Genomic DNA, 22,617 nt, shown 5'->3' on the forward strand with positions numbered 1-22,617 from the left:
AGGAGGATGATATAAGCCAATCAAAATGATTTTTGAGGTGAGGTTTTGATCTGACCGTTAGATCTTTCTTAGGATGGATCGTGACCGTTGGGAACCGGTAGGATATGTCTGTCTTCCAATTTTTTCATTTTTTCATTTTCTTTTCTTTGTTTTGTTCGCTGCTCTGATAACTCAGCTGGGAGTGGGATATCGGGATATTCCCTTCTACCTTTTTATTTATATTCATTATTATTGATATCCGCACGACCATGTTTTGATAATGGGACGACTGACTTTGGCTACGGGATAAAAACATAGTTTAAAAAAAGGTTCCGTTGAATATTTTCCCCAGGAAAAAAAACCACGGCCATCGCATTGGTTGCTTTTCATTCAAAGGTTTGATGAAAATATTTTACTTGTAGAGATTTTATCTGAAAAATGAGTCACGAAGTCGATTTTCAGGGGATAGAGATGATAAAGAGCACCTTGAGAGAGTAGCAACATTAGGAACAGTGGGTCCCATAGCACCTGCATTGTGTAATTGAGTGGGTCCCATGTGGCACCTGCATTGACAATTGGGACCGTTGATTAGTAAGTTATAATGCCCACATGAGGCGTGGCTAGATGAGTCTCTCTTACATTAATTGATTTTTTTTAATTTTTTGCATAGATCATATAGAGGAATATTTAAGGGGACTGATATTCCCACCATCATATTTTGATAATGACAATACTCACTTTGTTTTACACTTCTTTGTAGGGCTGCAACTCGGGTCGGGCGGGTCGGGTTTTGGAGAACCCAACCCTACCCGAGAAATATCTCGGGTCGGGTCGGGTCGGGTTTTTTCACGTTGACGTAATTTTTAAGGAAAATTCTTATTTGGCAAGGCAACTCAATTCATAGAAGCAGAAATTACACTCACATTACACTTGAATCAAACAATGATGTAATTACACTCACATTACACTTGAATCAAACAATGTTGTAATCAAACAATGTTGTAATTACAATCAAACAATGCTGAATCAAACACTTGAATCAACTCAACTCATAGAAGCAGAAATTACACTCACATACAATAACAGTGGGTGCGTGAGTTTTCACTTTTAACTTTTAACTAACAATAGAAAAAAATGTACATACTATAACTTATGTAACTCGTGTCGGGTCGGGCCCCTTCAAACCCGGCTCGACCCGAGATTCATGCGGGCTTTTGAATGCTCAACCCAGCTCGACCCGAAACCCATGAAACATGAACCCAACCCAGGCTATTTTCGGGTCGGGTAAAACCCGGCTCGAGTTGCAGCCCTACTTCTTTGATTGGATGTTGATAACATATTGAGTACTGAAATAACCCTCGAAAGTAAATTAAAACAGTAAAATAAAGTTAGTAAGGCAATTATCAAAATAAGTTAATGCCGATATCAGTCCAGATTTTTCAAAATGTTTTCTTTTCATTGTCCGATGGGAAGTGCTAGGTCCATCACAAAAGGCATTGCATTTCGTGGCTGGTCTGTTGCACATCCGACCACCCACCTCATGAATGAAGACAAAAGCTGTTGGTCTGAGATGCGACAGACCAGCTGCAAAATGCTGGACCCTAACAAATCCCTTGTCCAATAGTTAAACCATCAGACACTGTTTTGCACGTCAGATACGGATGGTGGCCATCAAGATCGTACATTAAGTGGGACCCCTTTTCATCACATCCGCCAAAAAATAAACCAAACTGGACAAGGCTGACATTTCAATCAGTTGTCCCAACTAATTGAACGGTCTAGATGGATCACCCACTCTCCACTTCCATGTGCAAAAGAGGAGCATTATAGTGTGATTTGAATATGTCTTACCTGATTATTGGACTCAAAATTAAACACAACTTTGACACCACTAATCACTTTTGGAACAAAATCATTTCTTATAAGGGAAATGATATATTAGGCCCCTTTTCTTCCCAAGGACTCCCTTTTAGGGTAAAAAGAGGAGTCATAATATACTAGGAGTGGTGGCCCAGCAAAAAAAAATGAGGCGAATATATCACATCCCTTCTCAAAATTCAAAACGAACAGGGCCTTGGGAAGTTGGGGTCTTTGTTTTTTATAGGCAAAATCATGATCACCGAAAAACAGTCTTTGCATTTATGATCCGAGTTTGTTTAGTTCAAAGTAAGGATTATATGTGTTCCAGATTGGGAATCCTCCAAAATATCTTCAAATCATGAATTTATAGGTATTAAAGACATTTAAATGGGATTTGCTAGGCACCATCACAGAAGGCATTTCGCGGATGGTCTGTTGCATGAGAGAGCAGCCACATAGACTAACTTTTCAATAGATTTTGTCTTTATTCATGAGGTGGCTGCTCTCTTATGAGTTATGCAACAGACCGTCTGCGAAATGCCTTCTGGGATGGTTCCTAGCAAATCCCTTAGGGGCCGTTTGGATACACGGATTTTAGAATCCAGGTTTTTAGTTTGAAAACAGTGTAAAAGAGGGCTCATGATCAAGCTGATATGTATGCTGTCCTGACAGCTTTTCTTGGATTTTAAGTGAGAAACTCATGTTTGAAAAATTTCTCCTGCATCTTGAGATTTCTAAAACCTGAAAATATGGGAGGATCTACTACTCTCTTACTGACGGAAAGAAGTGCGAGAAGTAAAAAACGAGTCAAAAACGACGGCTGGTCCGCTTCTTCTCTTGTGTCTTAGCTACAATTTTGAGCCCCTTGAAGAAAACATGATAGCAAGCTTAGAATAACAATTTGCACTTAGTTTCAATATATAAATATAGGGATTTGCTAGGCAATTGTGTGGAAAGCAATTTTGTGGCTTGCTTTTGCAGAAGAGAACAGCCACAAAGACTGAGTGTTTGGCAGATTTTGTCCTATTCATTTAATATGTCTGAGGTGGCTGTTCTCTCCTGCAAAAGCAAGCTGCGAAATTACCTAGCAAATCCCATAAATATATAATAGCAACACGTACATAATATATAGAGAGAAATTATATTCTGAAGATAGGGGAAAACCTTTTCCATACATGAAATAAAATAAGGGTATCTAATACCCTTAGATTTAGCCCCTCAACTAACACCATTTAGATACTCTATTGAAAGTAGCAACGTAACTACTTATAAGCAAGGTTTAAAATTTCGGTTTGGGTACCGGTTTCGGACCTCAGTCGAAATCTGGTACAAAACCCGAAACTAATATTTTATTCAATATTAAATTTCGGCCGAAATTACCGAAACTTCGGCCGGTCGAAATTTCAGTGAAGTATTAAATTAATTTTTACTGCAGGAATTTCCATCATTCTTCCCTGTCACCCAGCTTCTTAAACCGATGGTGATGTAACAAGAAAGGAAAAGGACTTTACAGTAACATAAAGTTTATCATTTAACGCAATTCCAATCCCCCAAAAAAGACCCATCAGGCCATCATCCCCTCCTAGCCCTTTATCCAAGTTTTAAACTTGAGAGAGAGAGAGAAATTAATTGGGCTTCTTGTGGGAGAAGATAAGTTACAGATCGCTTTCTGCTTTAAAAAAAAATATTTTTTGGGTAAATTTCGGAAATTCCGAAATTTCGGTTGAAATAAATGACCGTTTTCGGTTTTCATCACCGAAATCTGAAATTTCGGTGTTGGTCTCCACCGAAATCTGAAATTTCGGATTTCGGTTGAAATTTAAAACCATGCTTATAAGCTTATTTCTTGCTGGCTATCACATCAATTGATTATAACCATAAGAAAGTGTACAGAACAAAAATATGGGGTAGTAGTAAGCTTGAGGAGAGGGGTTAATATAGGTCAAAGGTTACATGTAGTAAAGATAGAATTACAAGAAGTTTTAAAGATTTATAATTGGAGGGATGCTAAACTCACAAGAACCCTGGTAGAAAAGGACAATGGCTGCACCATTGGAGCCACGTCATTTGCTACTACGGTTATCACTGCCGTTATAAATGCACCTAGGAAGGGGTGGCTCCAATGGCGCCGCTCTTATAGCCCTATTCTACAAGAGCTCCTGTGAGTTTAGAATCCCTCCGTAATTCACATAAGTTTTATATGAAACTTAAGATTTCTTTTTACATTTTAAACACTCATTCGTCGTCATCATTATTATTAGGAAAAATTGCTTGAAAAATTGTTAAAGAGGGTTGATAACCCCCTTTTGAGAGTTTGATAACCCCATTTAGAGGGTTGATAACCCTCATTTCGTCCCTCTCTAACAATTTTTCAAAAGCGTGTACCCCGTTGGCAATTCTCGTATTTTGATGTCCCCCGTTGGCAATTTTTCCTTATTATTATTAAAAGTAAAACACCCCCTTAGAAAAGAAAAAAAAAAAACCAAATAAAAAGCATGCTTTTACTTAACAAGCAACACTAATTTAGGCAACAATAATAAAAACCATACTTTTAATTAACAAGAATGTGGGATGCATGCTTCTCCTAAATTTGAAAAACTCTAGAAGAATTTAATTCTGCAGCGAGCTTCCTACCCAATTAAGAAGCTTCAGGTGACCATGGTTTTGAAAGCTTCATCCAACCATACACGTGGATGGTTGGATCAGTAATCTGGACTGTTGACTTAGTAGGCCCCACATTAGATTGCGCATGACTCAATAGCTCTGCTTGGCTGATCTGAACCATCACATTAATGAACTATTCAGCCACTTATATGGACGATTGCCTACATTTCCTTTACTTCCATTTGAAGGCTATTGATTCTGGTTCATCTGTGTCATTAATTGCCAACAGTGGAGGTTTTCTTAATGCAGACTTGTTTTTTATTTTCTAACTCTCAATTTAAAGGCCATAAATTGAAGGCTTAAGAGTCATGGGAGAGAGATTTGGAGTGTACTCCACACATAGCCAGGCCTAGCAGATAAATGGTTTACATGATTGATCAAATGGACCCTAACTGCTCATATTTTTCCAATAGAAAACATAGCCATGAATCATATAAAACTCTTTTTCAGTAGGCTACTATACATGAAAGAACAAAAAAGGAACCCAACAACTAATATCTGCAACCCTCTACTAATCCCAGAATACTACTACTTACATCATTTTAATTCTTTTATAGTTTGAAGCAGCATTCCGTATCCCTTTACCTGTCACTGAAAGAGGTGCCGATGCTGACTGCAGAGAGGGTGACTTATCAATGTATGCGTATCGCTCGTTCCCATTCCAATATAAAATAACCCGATTTGTACAGGCATGCGACCAACTGTCACCTGTTTGACATTAATAAACCAAAAACCACCTCAGACTCTTCTGGATGAAAGGGCAATTCCATGCTTCAATATTAAAAGAATAAAATCAGTGAAATAAGGTGTAATCTGATTTGTAAGTTTCATTTTGGTATTTACATTTCTGACAAATCTTATATCTAGGAATTTGAAGGAAGATGAACTTCTTTAGAAGATGAGAAGAGCAAATAGCAAAAGTAGTGGGAGTCAACATAACATGGAAATTTGTAGTCAGAACTGAGAGCACATCTAAGAAGCACAATAGTTTCTTTGATAGGTGGTGTATTAAGGAAATCTGACTAGATGTACAGTTTGAGGTTTGCTATCAAAATATTCAAGAATAAGGCAGCTAGAATGCCTGTGTTGAATGGTTAATAGTTTCAAAAGGTTAGAAAGGACAGGAATAAAAAATTGGGATAGTCTAGTTAAATCAATATTAATGTGATTATAGTCAAAGGGAAAGAGAATAGGGGATCAAACATAATATAGATGCGCACAAGAGAGTAGTGGGATGTACACTCACAACCTGCAATCTGTAGCTCTATTGAAGGATGCTGTTTGTCACAACCCTGAGGTTGCAGGTTCCACCCCAGCTTACCTATTAAAGAGAAGGAAAAGACCAGGCTATCCAATGATCAATAGGATAGCAGGGGATTTAAAGTTTAACGTTGTTTTGCAACGGAAAATTGGATCACTTTGTGCAAGGGCATTGAATTAGAGGCAAAGAAGATAGATATTGTACGGGTAAGACCTTGGATCAGCATGCTTGGTGTGGAAGATTACCGGTTAGTACCAACCTCACAAAGATGAGAATGGTAAGCTGTCTGGGATACAAGTATGCATTCAAAAGTGAAGAGCAGGAATCAGAAAGGAGACAATGATGACTCATAATTACCGGAGGCTTCGGAGTTGGATGCGAAGATCGCTTCCAAAGAAGATCGTTTCGGAAGCTAAATTCTTCTCGCTTCCCAGACACTTCCTACCCGTTTCCTCTTAACTAAGAATATGTTTCCTATTTAGGTGATTCTGTTTTTCTAAAAGACTATTCTCTCCTTCTAATAATGTTGAAGGAGCATATTTAAAAAGAGTGTATTTAAAACTTGAAAACTAATATTAAGTTTTCAAATGAAAATTACATTTATCTTTTTTCAAAAACATTAAATATACATGCTTTAAATTCTTTAAACTTTTAATTCTAATTAGTAGCAATCTTCTTTTCTACTTGTAGTTCTTGCCTATATCAACCCTTTATCCTAACCTGCTATAATCTTACTCTTTCTATGTCCAATGAGGCTTATTACATGCTTCATGTTGACTTTCAATTACGCTTCTCATGCATTTTCACTTTACATTTAGAGTTTTTTCGCTTCCTGAATTTCCTTTTTTCTAAACCCCTCGCGCCTCCCATTTTCGCTTCCCCGCATCACTTCTTGCACTTGCTTCCCAAATACATGAGAGAGAGAGAGAGAGAGAGAGAGAGAGAGAGAGAGAGAGAGAGAGAGAGAGAGAGAGAGAGTGGCACTTTGGGTTAGATTGTAAGGTTCAGCATGTTAGGGATTAGGTTGGTTAATTTGGATGAAGGTGCAACAACTAAACCAAAGGCTTCTAATAACACTGTATAGCCCACAATGGCATGACATGATGAACATATGATGAGAAAGATTTGGGGTTTTTAGTTTGGTAAATCTGGTAAATCTTTAAAAAACGGACACTGGAAGAGTTGTAGTTTATAAGTTATAACTACAAGTTTTTGTGTGTGTGTGTGTGAAACAAAGTTTGCAGGCTATGAAATTGCATGCATGCAGGAGTCTCACTCTCTGCAAACAAACCAATTGAGCCTGTTTGTCTACCAAACAAAAGAGTTTGTAGAAGATTGACCTTGGAGATTAGAATAAGCATGCTAGAAAATCCGAACACATAAAGAGACAAGAATACCAAAGAGTGGCTAAATTTTGATGACTAGGCCTTTATAAGATGATCACTGCCAAATATGAGGATTATAAAAGAAAGGAAGAAAATGCAGAGCAACAAAAATTACCTAGTGCAAGAGTTAATTGGAATGAACCTTCCATGAACTTCGTGGTAACTTGGTTTAACAGAACAACCTGCACAGAGGAGAAAAGTGTGAATCTAACAAAATTACTAGAAAAACTGTACGCCAACTTCTCAAGACATGGCTTGTAGTTAAAATACGTGAAAGAGCAATGCTAGAAAGATGCCCGCTGGAAGGACGCCAGTGCCAGAACGCCTATTGCTGGGCACCCTGCATGTGGCCCAGATCTCACAGGTGATGTGGCCCACATGCCAGGAGCACAGCTAGAGATCGTCCTGGCCTGACCTCCCACTGTAGGGTCTCCAAATAATTTTACTACATGAAAACCCTTGTCACTGGAATAATGGCTTATAATAGGATACCCACAAATACAAACATGAGGCCAAATCAAGCAAATAACCTAAAAAGGACTAATCACCAAAAGATTATCAATCATATTCAAAAGCCAATGGACTACTTGGTGCCAAAAAGATATAAGAAAATTTACAAAGATAATATAGGATAAAAAAGCCAATGGACTCCTTGGTGCCAATAAGATCTAAGAAAACTGCCAAAGGTAATATAGGATAGAATAGACAATGATAACCCAGAGTGTGAAGTTATAAACTTCTTCCCAAACTAGTTGGGGTCGGCTAAAGTTATAAACTTATTATCAGTAAATCAAATAACATGAGTGAAGGAAATGACAAAATTCTAGAAAATGGAACATTCAACATAAACTAACTGTAGAGCAAAAAATAGTGAAATCCAAAATAAGATTGAGCACTCTGTTATTGAGACATTCTTACTGACTTTAGAAAGTTAAAGACTCTGCATAACAGAGTATATAAAGTGATTAGTGAGAGAGAAGGTAAAGTATATAAAGAAAGATATGAAGATAGAAAAGATTAACAAGGGCGATAACCATACAGAAATTGCTGAGAGGATAACTATGACAGATAGAAGTTGCTATTTGAGGAGCAACGAGAGAAATTGCTGAGAGGATAACTATGATAGATAGAAGTTGCTATTTGAGGAGCAACAAGAGAAAGTAATGTCTCAAGCTTTCAAATGAAAAACCAAAAAGGGCAAATCTTTAATAGATGATCTACTCTAATGTAATCATCATTGGAATCCAAAAGTGACTCCATATGGTTATTCCAGACTAGGCATAATCCAGATCACCCACACCATTTAAGTTGAGCACTCTTGTGAGAGTTGACTTGATACATGTTATCATAGGGTGGCTTTCTCTGATTCTCAGTAGAAAGTCAATTTACATTATCGTTTTGTGGCTTGACATATTAAGTGAGATTGTTATTGCAATTGCCTATAAATAGCAAGTATTGAGAAAGACCCAGGGGACAAACATATTGGAGATCCTCAAAACTACTGTCTTCTTCACTGAATCACATAATTAGAACAGAACCTTCACATAGAAGTTTGGATCATGTAGAACCCCACTCATACTATACAACCATATGAAATTTCGGTGACATTTAGGCGAAATTTCGTTGGAATCTTGTAAAGAAACGACTTCATGTAAATTTCGTTTCGGTCGCAGCCGAAACCGAAATAAACGAAATATTTTGGTCGAAACAAAACGTTTCAGCTGAAATTTAAAACCATGCATATATGCACAAACTTGCATGAAAAACTTACCTCCTCTTCTCCCCGATCTCCTCATAAACTTAAGAGATCTTTTACATGATATTAGAGCTAGGAGATCAAGCATTCAAGAAGTGATCTACCATTCCCAAGAACAAGTTGATCAAGGACTCAAGCAAGAGATTAACCTTTTCTTCTTGTCTAATTGTTCTCCTTTTTTTCCTATCTTGCCTTCTCTGCTATCGAGTTGTGCACCAAGGACCTTACCTTCTCCGCTAACAGAGTCGTTGAGACCTTCACATGCCTATGGATATTACCTTTTCTACTATCAAAGTTGTTGAGACCTTCACATACCAATGGATCTTATCTTCTCCGCAATAGGAGTCGTTGTAAACCAATGGATTTTACCTTCTCTGCAATCAGAGTCAGTGAGATCCTTACATAAACTTCTTTTAAGTTTTTTCCCCCTCTCCTGGTTCTGACCACCGTGTTTTATTAGTTGTTATTTTTCCCTTGATAATGTTTTCTCTGCCATTCAAAAACAATTTACGCAATTGTGTTAAACTGCTTAGTTTTGGTCTAGCATTTTGGTTAAAAAAATTATATATCCTCATGTCTTCTCTCTATAGAGAAGTCATAGGTTGATATTTAGATTAATAATTTGGGTCATTACCTAGCTAATATATACCTTGGGTCTAACAAATGCAGTAGTCTTATGCAAGTCATGTAAGTATCCTCCTTTAGTTAACTCCATTGCTAGTTTTAGTTGAATAGTTTTGCTTCCACTGGTTAGATTTCTTTCGTTCACATCTAAATTTGAAAGAAAGGTGTATGAGAATTCCGTGAAGAGAAGATACTGATGCTCACCGCCAGACAAAATTTTTTGGCAAGTTTCATCAACTTCAAAGCCAAACCACTAAGTATCCGAGTCCTGAGGGCTAAATCATCAAAATCTTGGCGGAAATGGAAAGTGACACTATCAACTATGATGATTTTCACCTGTAAAAACATTATGATCAATGAAAAAAATCAGAAATATGAAGCGATGGTGATATAACAATTTACAAATAAAATAAATTGCACAATTATGTATTAGAATTACCTGAATATAACCCAGGGAAACCTCCATGAAAAGAACTAAATAAACAGAGTAACAATGCAAAGAGTGAAAGAGAAGGCATCTACTTATGGATGATGATATATGGGAATTGCATTTTTAGATGAAGAAAAACAGGCATAATAATCAAATTTTGTGAGGGTGAAAGAAAGTTCAGAAAGGGTTGGCCTCCTTGATAGTCATTATTTGCACTATTTGTGACTAATACACACCAACTAGATAGACAGACCTTCAATCATTTCTGGCAACATAAAATCAACAAAATACATTAGTGAATGTAAATTTTAAATAGGATTATGCTTCCCGAGAATCCCATTTGTGCTTAAAAACTGACCAGTGTGCTCAAAATTAAGTATAACAAACCCTCACAATCTAACCATGTCAAGGAACCATTAAGCATAGAGAATTAAAAAAAGGATACCCAAATAATTCACAATACCTAAGAAAAGAAGCTACAGACCACTAATATTTGAGAAAAAGCATTGCCCTAGGTGTTTAAAAAATTGGACTCGGACCAGAACTCGGCTAAGATAAAACCGAGTTTATTCAGGCGAGTCAATGATTGGATCTGTCAATTTTCCTTTACCTCAGATGAGTCAAAGGAGTTATTGAAAAATCTGTACAATCAAACTCCAACTCGGATGAGAACTTGTCCAAGGTGAAACCAAAACAGTAATTGCCTTACAAGATTAAAGCCATCAGCAAGGAACCTCCCAAGGAAATTACTGAATTTGTTTGGTACAATATATGCATTATTTTTTTAGATGTATTCTTTTTCAAGAATTGTACTCAAATTTATGAAATTACAAAACATGTTTTACTTTTCAATTTCTCCCGAGAACATAAATTTCTCCCGAGAACATAAGGGCCCGTTTGGATACCTCATATTTTGTATTTGGATTTGGAATAGAGTTTTGAATACAAAATGAACAGATCCGCCAGCTCATGTTGAGGGAGACAAAGAGCGAAGGGGGCAATTCCTGCTGGAGGGGAGAGGTTGAGGACCAAAGGGGGTGAAGGAAACTGCCAGATTTGTGGATTTCCAATTACTTATTTCCACAGCATATTTGGAAATCTGATTTTTTTCACTGTCAGTCGCTAATTTGGAAATCAAAGAATTTGATCAGGATCGAAATCACAACACAAAAAGGGCTGCAAATGTGAGAAATCCAAATCAAAATCTTCTTGGCATCCAAACGGGCCCTAAAAGAATTGTAGTCAAATCCTTTGACATGTGCAGATTTGGGGGGAAAAAGAGAGATCCAGCATAGTAAAGAAAGCTAGAGTTGCAATTTACTGAAAAAAAGAAGGCTAATTGTTAACATTAATATCAGGGGTTAGGAAGGGTAAATCTAGAATTTTCTTACATCACTGAGAAAAATCAAGAATTAACCTCAAGATACAGCTATTTTGAGAATTCAAAACATCACATTTAATAAACAAGTCAGAATGAATTGAACATTCACCCTCCCTTAACCCAGTCCTGGCATTCCATGCATGCATGATATTTTCACAAGGTGATACTATCAGCAACAGTGATGTCCCTTGCAAATCAATTTACTTTCCAACAAGTTTTAGGTAAGAAGATTCTTATGCAAGGAAGATCATGTATGCGGTCTTTAACAATTCATCATGTTGACTGCATGAGCAAGCATCCAGTTACTCAAATGAACATTTTAATATTGACACCAGAAAGTCATCAAAAAATATCATACAGCGAAAATCCTTTCGTCAATACCATAGTTAACAGAATGTGGTTCGGCAAAAAAACGGGACAGGAAATATTCGAGTTTAATACAGTGTCTGTTAAAAAAAAAAGTAGTCAAAAAAATGGAAACAAAAAAAAATGCATTTAAAACTGTCATTTACAAAAAAAATAGTGGGGGTAAAGTTGGAAAGTTGGCCAAAAAATGCATTTAATACGTCTAAAATGCATTTAAACGTTTTCCAAAAAAAAAAACGGATTTTTTTCCTTATAGAAGTTTTAAATGGAGTATTATATGGCACGCCAATAAAACGGGTTTTTTTTTTTTTTTAAAACGCCGTTTTAATGGTGTTTTGCTAACTATGGTCAATACATGTGAGATCCCCTTCTGAAACACTTAATGCTAATCAAACTATCACAGAATGAATTAATGCAAGGCAATTCATCATCCCATGCTTAGAATCCCTGGTAAAAACAAAAGAAGAAAGACAGCATTGCCTGTTTTCTTGCTCACATCTTTTTGCTCCGTAATGAACTTGTCTAAGTGGTTTATCACAGCAATTTGCTCCGTGTAACTGCAGACGCGGAAGTAGAATATGTTTGCCAGGAAAGCTTTAGGCTGCATTTTTTCTTGGCAAGCTTCAAAACCATTATGTTGAAAGCCAAATTTATCAAGTGTATCCTGAATACATGCTTCAGCAATTTGAAAAGCACGTTCCACCATGAAACTGCCTTCTGTATCTGGCATCATGCAGTAATTATGTTTAAGCTTAAATTGTTATGACCAACTATTTAAATTTTTGTTTCGGTTTCGGACATAGCCGAAACCTAAATTCGATAAAAAAAAGAAGCAGCAAATTTCATTAATGTACCGAAATTTTGGAAAAAAACTTAAAAAATCACATTTTCCTGAAATTTCGGCTGAAATTTGGGACTCTGGCTGAAATTTCCGATTTTGGTGATTTTGGTTTTGGTCCCAACCGAAATCCAAAAATCCAAAATTTTGGTATTTCGGCTGAAATTTAAAACCATGGTTAGAAGTATGGGCACTTACCTATATAAATTGCTTTTCCTCCTAGGCCACCATAATCAACTGGAATTTGCACATTAACGGCAAGCTGAATCCTGCATATTCTGGTATGAGTTTGACATGCTAACTGAAAAATCCACTAAACAAATGGACAGAGTTAAACATGACCAAGCAAGCCATACCCCAGTTGTGTTTTACCGATGCCTGGGACTCCACCTGAAACACACGTCAAAGGAAGGTAGAAAACTAGATACATATAAAATTAACAATAACCAATCTGCATTGTTTGTCTTGTTAACGAAATGAAGGAGTCAGAAATTGAGCAAAAAGGCATCAGATTAGAAACAAGTCAACAACAAACCAATTTCAGTAATTTCTTTGCAATTTATTCCTCCACCCAGTATGGTGTCTAAATCTTCACAAGATGTTGTAATATGTCTAACAGTCTGCTCATCACAAAGCATATCCCAGGCAGTCTGAGCCCCTGCATGAAATAAGAATCAAATGAAATTTGAGGAGATAAAACAGATCTTTTCTAAAGTAAAAAAAGCTCAACATGTGATTTGTGGAATAAATTAGATTTGTGGAATAATTTCTTAATTGTGTGCTAACAAATCACACTCCTTTGAAGGAACACCAAAATTCTAGATGCCAAGTTTGATATATGCTCTCTATGCAGTCTAATCAGAATTAGGTAAAGATTTTCTCTACAGCACTCAGTACTCTGATTATACAATAAAGGGATAATTGGACATTTGGACCTCCAAGTTACCCGATCTAGTGATCAAAACAGTTAAATATTTCAGCTTCACTTCCATTGCACTGAGATCCAAATATAGTTTCCAACTCAGTCCCAAACAAAAGGGTCCCTGTCCAGTCAATACTATGCTCAGGTTAATCAACACTTTCCGGTTCGAGTAGGGACGGTTGTGTCGTTCACCTCTATAAAGAGCTATAACCAAGGAGAAGGATTTTCTGAACTCCGGCGGACTTGCTGTCACAGCAATACCGAATAAAGGGATTCCTGAGCTCCTTCCCTCGTACTTAGAAAGATAGCATTCATTCTTCATCAAAGTTCATTTCAAAATACGACAATTGATACGCGCAAGAAATAGGCCGATTCAGCAGCTTTTTGTTCAATCTCTTGTGTCAAGTGATAACATAGCCCCCTCTAGTAGTCGTAGTGTACAACGTAATAGCCTATGGCCTTCGGCTTGCTTTCATTAACATTAAGTGAAGGTTCGTAGCTTCTTTGAATGTCCCGCCGATCGACTACTACATCTAGGGACAGGACTGATCCTGAAACAAACGTCTTTCTTTCCATAACAGTTGCACATAAAAATTCCGGGTGCAAATTTCCCTCTTTCATGAAAAGATTTTATTAATAAAGTTGGAATGTATAATTCTGAGTCAAATAGCCATTAATTACAGTTCATACTAAGAGGATCTCTAGCTAAAACAATTTACAAAGCATAAAAAAAAGTGTGGCCCAGTGCACGAGGCTCCCGCCATTGCAGGGTCTGGGAGGGCTAGATGTACGCAGCCTTACCCTTGCTTTGCAGAGAGGCTGTTTCCGTGACTCGAACCCATGACCACCACATCACAATGGAGCAACCTTACTGTTGCACCAAGGCTCACCCTCCAATTTACAAAGCATAAATAAAATTTAAATTAAATATTAATCCAGATGCTTCTTTTGAGAGCCCTTACAATGGGATTCTAAATATTTCTTTCATGAAACCTTCTAAGAGTGAGATTCTTGGATTTGTCCATAATTTTGATATCATGAACCTTTTAAGAACTGTCCCAGAAGGAATCTTTGAATTGCAGAGAAGTATGATGTTTTAGATATTTTAAGTCCTCCATGAAGAAGTCTTTGATGTCTCAATGCTTTTTTAAGAGTCATCCTAATAGAGGAACTCTCGAAAAGAATTTAAATATATATATATATATATATATATATATATATATATATATATAGAGGAAACTGTTGGTGAGCTTAAGCTCACCAAACTTATGGTGAGCTAGCTTGCCCAATCACATGGGGGCCCACTTTGTTAGGATGATCCAAACCATTCATTTGAAAGTCCCTTACATAGATCGGGGGTGTACCAAAAATCAGCTCCATAGGATCATCCTAACTCCTCCATTTGTGGAGGACAAAAATGGACAGACACAAATCTGCCCCATTTTTGTCCTCCACAAATGGAGGGGTTAGGATGATCCTATGGAGCTGATTTTTGGTACACCCCCTATCTATGATAAGGCCTTGCAAATGAATGGTTTGGATCACTCCCCAAAATGTGGGACCCATGTGATTGGGCAAGCTAGCTCACCATAAGTTTGGTTAAGCTCACCAACAGTTTCCTATATATATATATATATATATATATATATATATATATATATGAGCAATGATAGATACAAGGGAGCCCTTGCATAAAGAGCCGCAAAAGGGCTCTTCATTGGATCCACGTCATTTTCAGTTACATTTTAAAATCGGTTGAAAAAGTAAAATTAGTTACATTTGATGACGTGGATTCAATCAATAGCCCTTTTTTGGCTCTTTATGCAAGGGCTCCCTTGTATCTATCATTCCTCTATATATATATATATATATATATATATATATATATATATATATATATATATATATATATGGGGGCAAGGTTTCTGAGCTATAGCTCAGCCCGAGCAAGCCACTATAAACACACCATCTCCATGTTGTTTGACTCATCCTACCCATTCATTCCGTAGAATCTCACATAGATAGGGTGTTCCTAGCAAACCATCTCCATAGGATCATCCTAACCATTCGATCTATAGAAGCACAAAATGGAGCCATCCATTCTAAAATTCCACAAATCAACAGCTACCATGATCCTATGGAGATGATTTCTTAGGGACACCCTACCTATGGTACATCCTATGGAATGAATGGATTGGATGGCTCAAACAACATGGGAGATGGCGTATATAGAGGGCTGCTCAGGCTACGCGATACCTCGGAAACTTTTTCCTTATATGGGGGTGAGGTTTCTGAGGTTTCCCTTATATATATATATATATATATATATATATATATATATATATATATATATATATATATATATATATAACAAACCATCTCCATAGGATCATCCTAACAATTATCTATAGAAGCACAAAATGGAGCCATCCAGTCTAAAACTCCACAAATCAACAGGTACCATGCTCCTATGGAGATGATTTCTTAGGGACACCCTACCTATGGTACATCCTATGGAATGAATGGATTGGATGACTCAAACAACATGGGAGATGGCGTATATAGAGGGTTGCTCAGGCTACGCGATACCTCATAAACCTTTTCCCTTATATGGGGGCGAGGTTTCTGAGGTTTCCCTTATATATATATATATACTCTTCCTTTTTAAAATATTCCTCCCACAAGAGGAAGTCTTTTGGGTGATGTTTCACATTGGTACTCTTTCTAAGATTACTACTGGAAGACTCTTTGGGTCATAGAGAAATTTGATATCTTGACTCTTCCTTTTTTTTAAAGTCCTCCCGGAAGATGAACTCTTTGAGAATTTTGATGTATTGACTCTTCCTTCTAAAAGAGTCCTCCTAGAAGACATTTTTAAAAAAAAAAAAAAAAAGGAGTCCTCCTAGAAGAAGAATTTTTTGACCCGTTGAGAAGTTTGGTATCTTGACTCTTCTTCTCAAAAAACTCCTCCAAAAAGAGGAACTCCTACAGTCATAAAAAACTATGAATGAGTACAGAAGGTTTGGAGAACAAATAAAAGAGAAATGGGGGAAGGAAGATCATGACGATGAAGTCTCGAGTCTTTCCCAATCATGGGAAAGCTCTTTCAATATAATCCCACAAGCAACTCAAATGGTTTAAGTTACAAAAATAGCCTTACGAAGGGAAACAAGGAAATAACAAAGAAATGGCACAGCATATGAAGGAAATAACAAGGAAAGCTCTCAAACAATCTCCCTCAAGATGGAGAATAGATGTCCAAAGATTTGAAGAGAATAATGCTGATTTTTCATGAGATTTAGTGAACACATCTGCCAACTGAGCCACTGATCGAATATAGGGCGTCATGATAAAGCCAAATTCCACCTTTTTCTAGTGCACAGTGATAATCTACGTCAATGTATTTTGGTTTGCTCATGGAACATTGGATTTGAGGCAGCATGAACATTGGATCTGGGGCAAGATGAATAATTGCTTCTTTCTCAAATAACATGGACATAGAATGATTATCATGAATACCCAAGTTAAATAACAAAGCCTTCAACCAGATCAACTCACAACTAGTGACTGCCATAGTTTTATATTCATCTTTTACATTTGATTTTGCTACCACACTCTACTTCTTGCTTCTCTAATTTACCAAGTTACCTCCAAAAAAAAAGGTACAATATTTAGAGGTTGATCTCTCCAGTCATCAAGAGAACCAACCCAACCGGCATTAGTAGATGCTGAGATAATTTTGTATACAAAATGCCACGAACTAGTGAGGATTTGAGATATCTAAAAATGCAATGAACAGCTTCCATGTGGGCTATCCTAAAATATGCATAAATTGATAGACAACACTCACTACAAATGTTAGGTCAGGTCTCGTGATCATAAGGTATATCAGCTTGCCCAAAATCTCTAGATATCTTCGTGCGCTGTCAAGCAGTTTACCATCTTCTAGAGATAACTTATGGTTAAGCTCCATAGGAGTGTCTATTGGTTTTACTCCAAGATTGCATGTCTCTATTAGAAGGTATAATCCATACTTCCTCTAAGATAGGGAGACGCCGCAAGATGATATTTCAACTTGAATCCTTAGGAAATCTTGCAAAAAAATTGAGATTTTTTTTATGTCGAAAACCTTCTGCAATTACCGCTTCAATCCATGGATGCCTTCCATGTCATCAGATGCCACAATGATGTCAATTGTAATTAGTTCAAAAAAAGGAAAAAACAGCACATGCGAGAAGTGGCAAAAGTCCACGTCTAATGCAATGAATATGAAAGATGTTTGGTTTATGAATACCTAGACTCCAAATAGATGTGAAAAGAGAATTCTCAAAATATCTGTGGACAAAGAAAGAGCTCATACCATTAACAAGAGCATGACTTCCATCTGACATGTCCAATCTATTACTATGTGATGCAAATTTCAAAATCTCAAGTGCTTCATGATCTGATATATTTAAATCTGCAAGAACACCAGATGTGTTATTCTCAATAATTTAAATTTAAACATCACAAGTCTACAGCAAAGAGTTCACTTAACAAAGAGAATTGCTATATAATTGAAAAGAGATTTGCTAGGGACCATCGCAGAAGGCATTTCGTGGACGGTCTGTTGCATGAGAGAGCAGTCACATCACGAGTAAGGACAAAATCTGTTGAAAAGTGAGCCTATGTGGCCTCTCTCTCATGCAACAGACCATCCGCAAAATGCCTTCTGCGATGGTCTCTAGCAAATCCCAATTGAAAAATATATGATAATTTGCACCCAATACAAAGATTTATCAGACTGCTACTCGGAAAATGGATTTCTCATTTATATGACTCTTAAGAAGCAATCAAAACAAAGACATTATGTAATACCTTTTGAAATGGTAAACAGATTAACACCTAACCCGTGTTGCACAATTTCAGCAATCAATATAAAGTTAGAGATTATTAATAAACCCCTAACTGATTAAGAGTACTTAGTACAATATGACTTTGAAATCACGATTGGTATTACTATTCTTGCACTGGCTTTAACTCTTTTTTTCTTACCGGGTGTGAACTTTTCAACTTGTTTCAAGCTAAAACTCAAATAACTAAATCAAGTCACCTTAGATTCCAACATCATTTTAGGACTAGACGCCGCACAGCACAAGCTATCTAAAAAACCCTAATCAGACGTTCAAATCCCCACGCCAACCAACCCCTTAAATATTTACAGAGTCTAGAGCTTATTCAATTACAGCACATTTTCTGCAAGTGTAAATAAAAAAGCTACTCTCCTACGAGACTTAGCGAAAATCAAATATTAGAGTGAGAAAAACCAAAACGATTGACGGCATTCAAAGGTTAAGAAGAACAAACAGAGCAATCTAAATAACATAAAGTCCGTCTTAAAAAGTAAAATTGTAAACAAAAGAAGATGGATCAATGAGAAAAAACAGACAGATTTAGAGAGAGGGAGAGAGAGTACCTCGAGCGAGTTCGGGGGAAGAGATAGAAGAGAGGGATCTGAAAGTGGAATAACCAGCTGAAAGGAGCTTTGCTCTGAGAGTTGGTGAAAGAGGGAGGGTCGAGATCTCCATTAACCCAATTCCAATCGCCCTCTGCAACGATCCTAGGGTTTTGTAGCCTGTGAATTCCCGCCAGAAAGATGTTAATTTTAGGGAAATGATAAATTCGCACCCTCTGTAGGATATTTCGCACCCCTCAAAGTCAGTCGGATCATACCCGAATTATCTCAGAGGGGGTGCAAATTTATCATCGCCCTAATTTTAAGGGATTTTTATAAAAGACTACCTATGCTATGCCTTATTCTTAAAAAGACACCTGTAGTCGTGTTTTAAGATAAGCAATTTATGTATGAGAAAATGACGAACCTGCCCTTTGAAATTTTATGTCTTTGCAAGCTAGTAATTCTTTGCAAATTTTTTTTTTCGCAAGGGCACCCTTCATTTTAGAATTCCTCTTTATAAAATACTTAATTTAAATCTTTTTGCAACTTTCATTTTATCACTTAATTTTTATCTTCTTAGGCCCACCCACCCCTCACAAAAATAATGAGGTCACTTTCCACAGAGTTAGAAATAGAAATCCCTGGATAATTTTTTTATGAGATTTACTACCCAGGTTGGATATTTTTTTCTTGGATAGACTTGTGATTGTGCTATCCTGCTCATTAGGATACGTTGGCTGTCCCAAGGAGGGAATAGGGGTGCAACTGGGGTCGGATTCAACTTGAAAAAAGTCGTATCGGGTTGGGTATATCAAAATATGATAGGTATCTTTCGGGTTGAGTTTTTCTAACCCGGGTTGAGTTCTAGTGAGGTTTGGGGCAGGGCACGGGAAATCCGACTCGAGTGAAACCCGTTACTTTTTTTTTTCAATTTTTTTTAATTTTTTAGTTTGTACATTTAGAGCTTAAAAACTCAGGTCGGGTCGGGTTGGGAAAAAAGGATTCCTCGGGTTCGGTCGGATTGAACCTCATCTGGGTGGAACTCGGGTTCAGGTTGAGTAAGAGTTTCCTTGGATTGGGTTCGGGGGGTCGGATTGAACCTCATCTGGGTGGAACTCGGGTTCAGGTTGAGTAAGAGTTTCCTTGGATTGGGTTCGGGGGTTCGGGTTGGCCTCAACCGAGTTGCACCCATGAGGAGGGTGTCTAGATTGTCAGCCACCTACCATTTTCCTTAGGAAAATCCCAAACCCTCGGGTTCCATTTCATTGTACTCTGCATAGATACAGACATAAGGAAAGGAAACTAGATTCTCATTTCTCTACTTTCCTTTCTCTGGTGATTTGAGATGAAAGTCAAACAGTAAAAAATGAATGCATTTGGCAACCAAACAATGCTTGGGAAAGGAAAATATGTTCTTTTACTTTGATTTTCCTACAAAAAAAAACATGATTTTTGGTGCAACCAAACAGACCTTTGGAGATGCCATCAAAGGTGTGGAGCACTTCATCTTTATGGCATTGTTGGCTACAATGATTTTTTTCCTGAAATATTAGCTAACCCCTGCAATTTTTTTATAAATATATTAGCTGACCCAATGGTGATGGAAGATGAGAGGGGGATTGATAGGAAAGGGAGTAATTGTGAACTGTGTAAGAAAAGCCTGAAAAACAAGGAAAAAAAAAAACTATACTTAAAATATGATCAACTTTTTTCTTCTTGTTTAGTCAATTCTCACCCTCTACTCATTCATGCCCTCTCAAATCTCTTCTTCTCCCACCCGCACTACCTACTTGGAGAAACTAATTTATCATGGAAAAAAATTCATGGTTGCCGGACAAGGCCTTAGTAACAAAGATAATTAGCAAAGTTGAAACTAACTTGTGATGTAAAATGGCTGATTAAAACAGAGAAAGAAAAAAAATAATCGTGGAAGTGGTAAAAATGGAAAAAGTAAGTGGTAAAAATGGCATTCAATAGTTCATGCTTCAATTTCACATGGTGAATAACTCCAACTCTAGGATATGTGACATTGAAACAAAGCTTAATGACCTCTTTGGATACCCTCTCAAAATTATATGCATATAATCTTAGATAATGTTTGGATTGTAGGAAAAATATTTCCTAGGAAAATCTTTCCATACCCACAATTTAGAGAGAAATGGAAGATTTATGACTTGTTTAGAGGGATATAATTATATATTGAATGTTCCTATAAATAAAATGGGGGGTAAATGTGTTGTAAATGATGATAAATGGTATGAAATATGTTGTTCAAAAGATGTAAATATGGCTCACCATATTTGTGTTGAGAAACTGGAAAACTAACATCACCCTCATGACACAACAGCCCGACGCATCATCGATCTCTAAGAAACTGCAAGTTTGAAGAGATTCGAACCATGCAAACGCTCCGATTGCCCAACAAAAAGATTAAAATTATAGAAGGGAAGAAGAAAGCAAAAAATCTGTAACAGAATAAGTAAAACAAAAAAACAGTAAGAAGAAGAGGGTTTCAAATCGTTTTCCTCTCTGTTATTGTTGCATAGAAAATGTTGATGAACCTCTGTTTTTATATAGCAAAACTGTCCGTTCAATACACCCTTTATCTCAGTAAAGACAACCTTTTACAACAGCCATTAAGAAAAGATCTGTTTTGTGTATGTTACAGAAATTGCACTTGTCCATCTACTTTTCAACGGGCAAGACGCAAAATAATGGCAAAACTATTTTTGGCGTTGGAGGAAAAATGAACCCAAAATAGTGCTAGAATGGCGAAGTTATTCAACTAATAATGGTGGTGTTTTTCTCCTATAACGGCGAAGTTAAGGGTGAAAGTAGATGGACAGTAACAAAAGATTAAAATAAAATTTAGATGAAAGAAAAAAACCGCCGCCACACACGAGGTCAGGAGGAGCTCGTGTAGTATAGCAAAAGGTCCATCGGATCCACTTGATGGCTCATGCGCGCAGGCCCCAATTTTCCTCTTCTCATTCACATGGCAAGATAAGTGAAAAGCTATGTTACCCATGAACCTTTCCTCCACTTTCCAATGTGGGACTATCAGTTTTGAGAGGGAGGAGGAAAAAAAAGTCACGTTTCAAAACGCAAGTTGGCAGTTTTGTAATTAAATCAAACTTTTTGAAACACTAACAAATACCTCCTTTTGAATTAAGATACCAAAAGAGTTTAATTTTAGGGAAGTGATATATCCACCCCTTTTGATTACTAGGGACTCTTAGCGCTAGTTTAAGTGGCAATCACGCCCATTGAATTCTTCTGACATCAAGTACATCAGCGCCACTTTAGTCATTGATACACTGGCTCCAGGTGTCCCTAGTAATCAAAAGGGGCAGATACATCACTTCCCTAATTTTATATTAAAATACCAACAAAATATTATTCCCCACAATCTTATAGGCAAATAATAGTTACAAACTTATAATAGGTTTACATTTATCTCGGTTAATAGCTTCCAGAGGCATCAATGACCTAGGGCAAGTTTGGCAACCATGAAAAAATATTTTCTGGAATATTCATTGGCCCAACTAGGAAAGAAGAGCTAAGAAGCATGAAGTGGGAGAGCCTTTAGAGGGCACGCATAGAAAGAGCACGAGAGAGCATAAGATAACCCTAAAAACCGTGAAAACAAATACACTACATAGTGTATTTTTTTCTTTCCTGTTTTTAGAGACTTTCATGTTCCCTCACTCCCAC

At 37.0% G+C, this 22,617-nt stretch overlaps 1 protein-coding gene across 2 annotated transcripts; it reads right to left on the reverse strand.

The window, feature by feature from the left end:
• Positions 1-4,904: 4,904 nt before the first annotated feature.
• On the reverse strand, positions 4,905-20,463 carry RAD51C (RAS associated with diabetes protein 51C). 2 transcript variants are annotated; one of them, XM_077379435.1, is made up of 10 exons: positions 20,375-20,463; positions 18,922-19,080; positions 17,827-17,925; positions 13,080-13,202; positions 12,901-12,934; positions 12,743-12,822; positions 12,203-12,429; positions 9,734-9,865; positions 7,265-7,331; positions 4,905-5,211 (listed from the first exon to the last, which is right to left on the reverse strand). In XM_077379435.1, the coding sequence occupies exons 2-10, from the start codon at positions 19,031-19,033 to the stop codon at positions 5,036-5,038; spliced, it is 1,050 nt and encodes a 349-aa protein (XP_077235550.1). In that variant the 5' UTR covers positions 19,034-19,080; positions 20,375-20,463; the 3' UTR covers positions 4,905-5,035. The 2 variants fall into 2 exon arrangements, with proteins under 2 accessions (XP_077235550.1, XP_077235561.1); XM_077379446.1 differs by lacking the exon at positions 20,375-20,463 and having other exon boundaries at positions 12,743-12,813; positions 18,922-19,216.
• Between the last annotated feature and the right edge of the window lie 2,154 nt (positions 20,464-22,617).

This window comes from Tasmannia lanceolata, unplaced genomic scaffold (genome assembly GCF_043159265.1).
Source record: "Tasmannia lanceolata isolate RefF3 unplaced genomic scaffold, GAP_Taslan_0.1 ptg000002l, whole genome shotgun sequence".
Classification (NCBI taxonomy): Eukaryota; Viridiplantae; Streptophyta; class Magnoliopsida; order Canellales; family Winteraceae; genus Tasmannia; species Tasmannia lanceolata.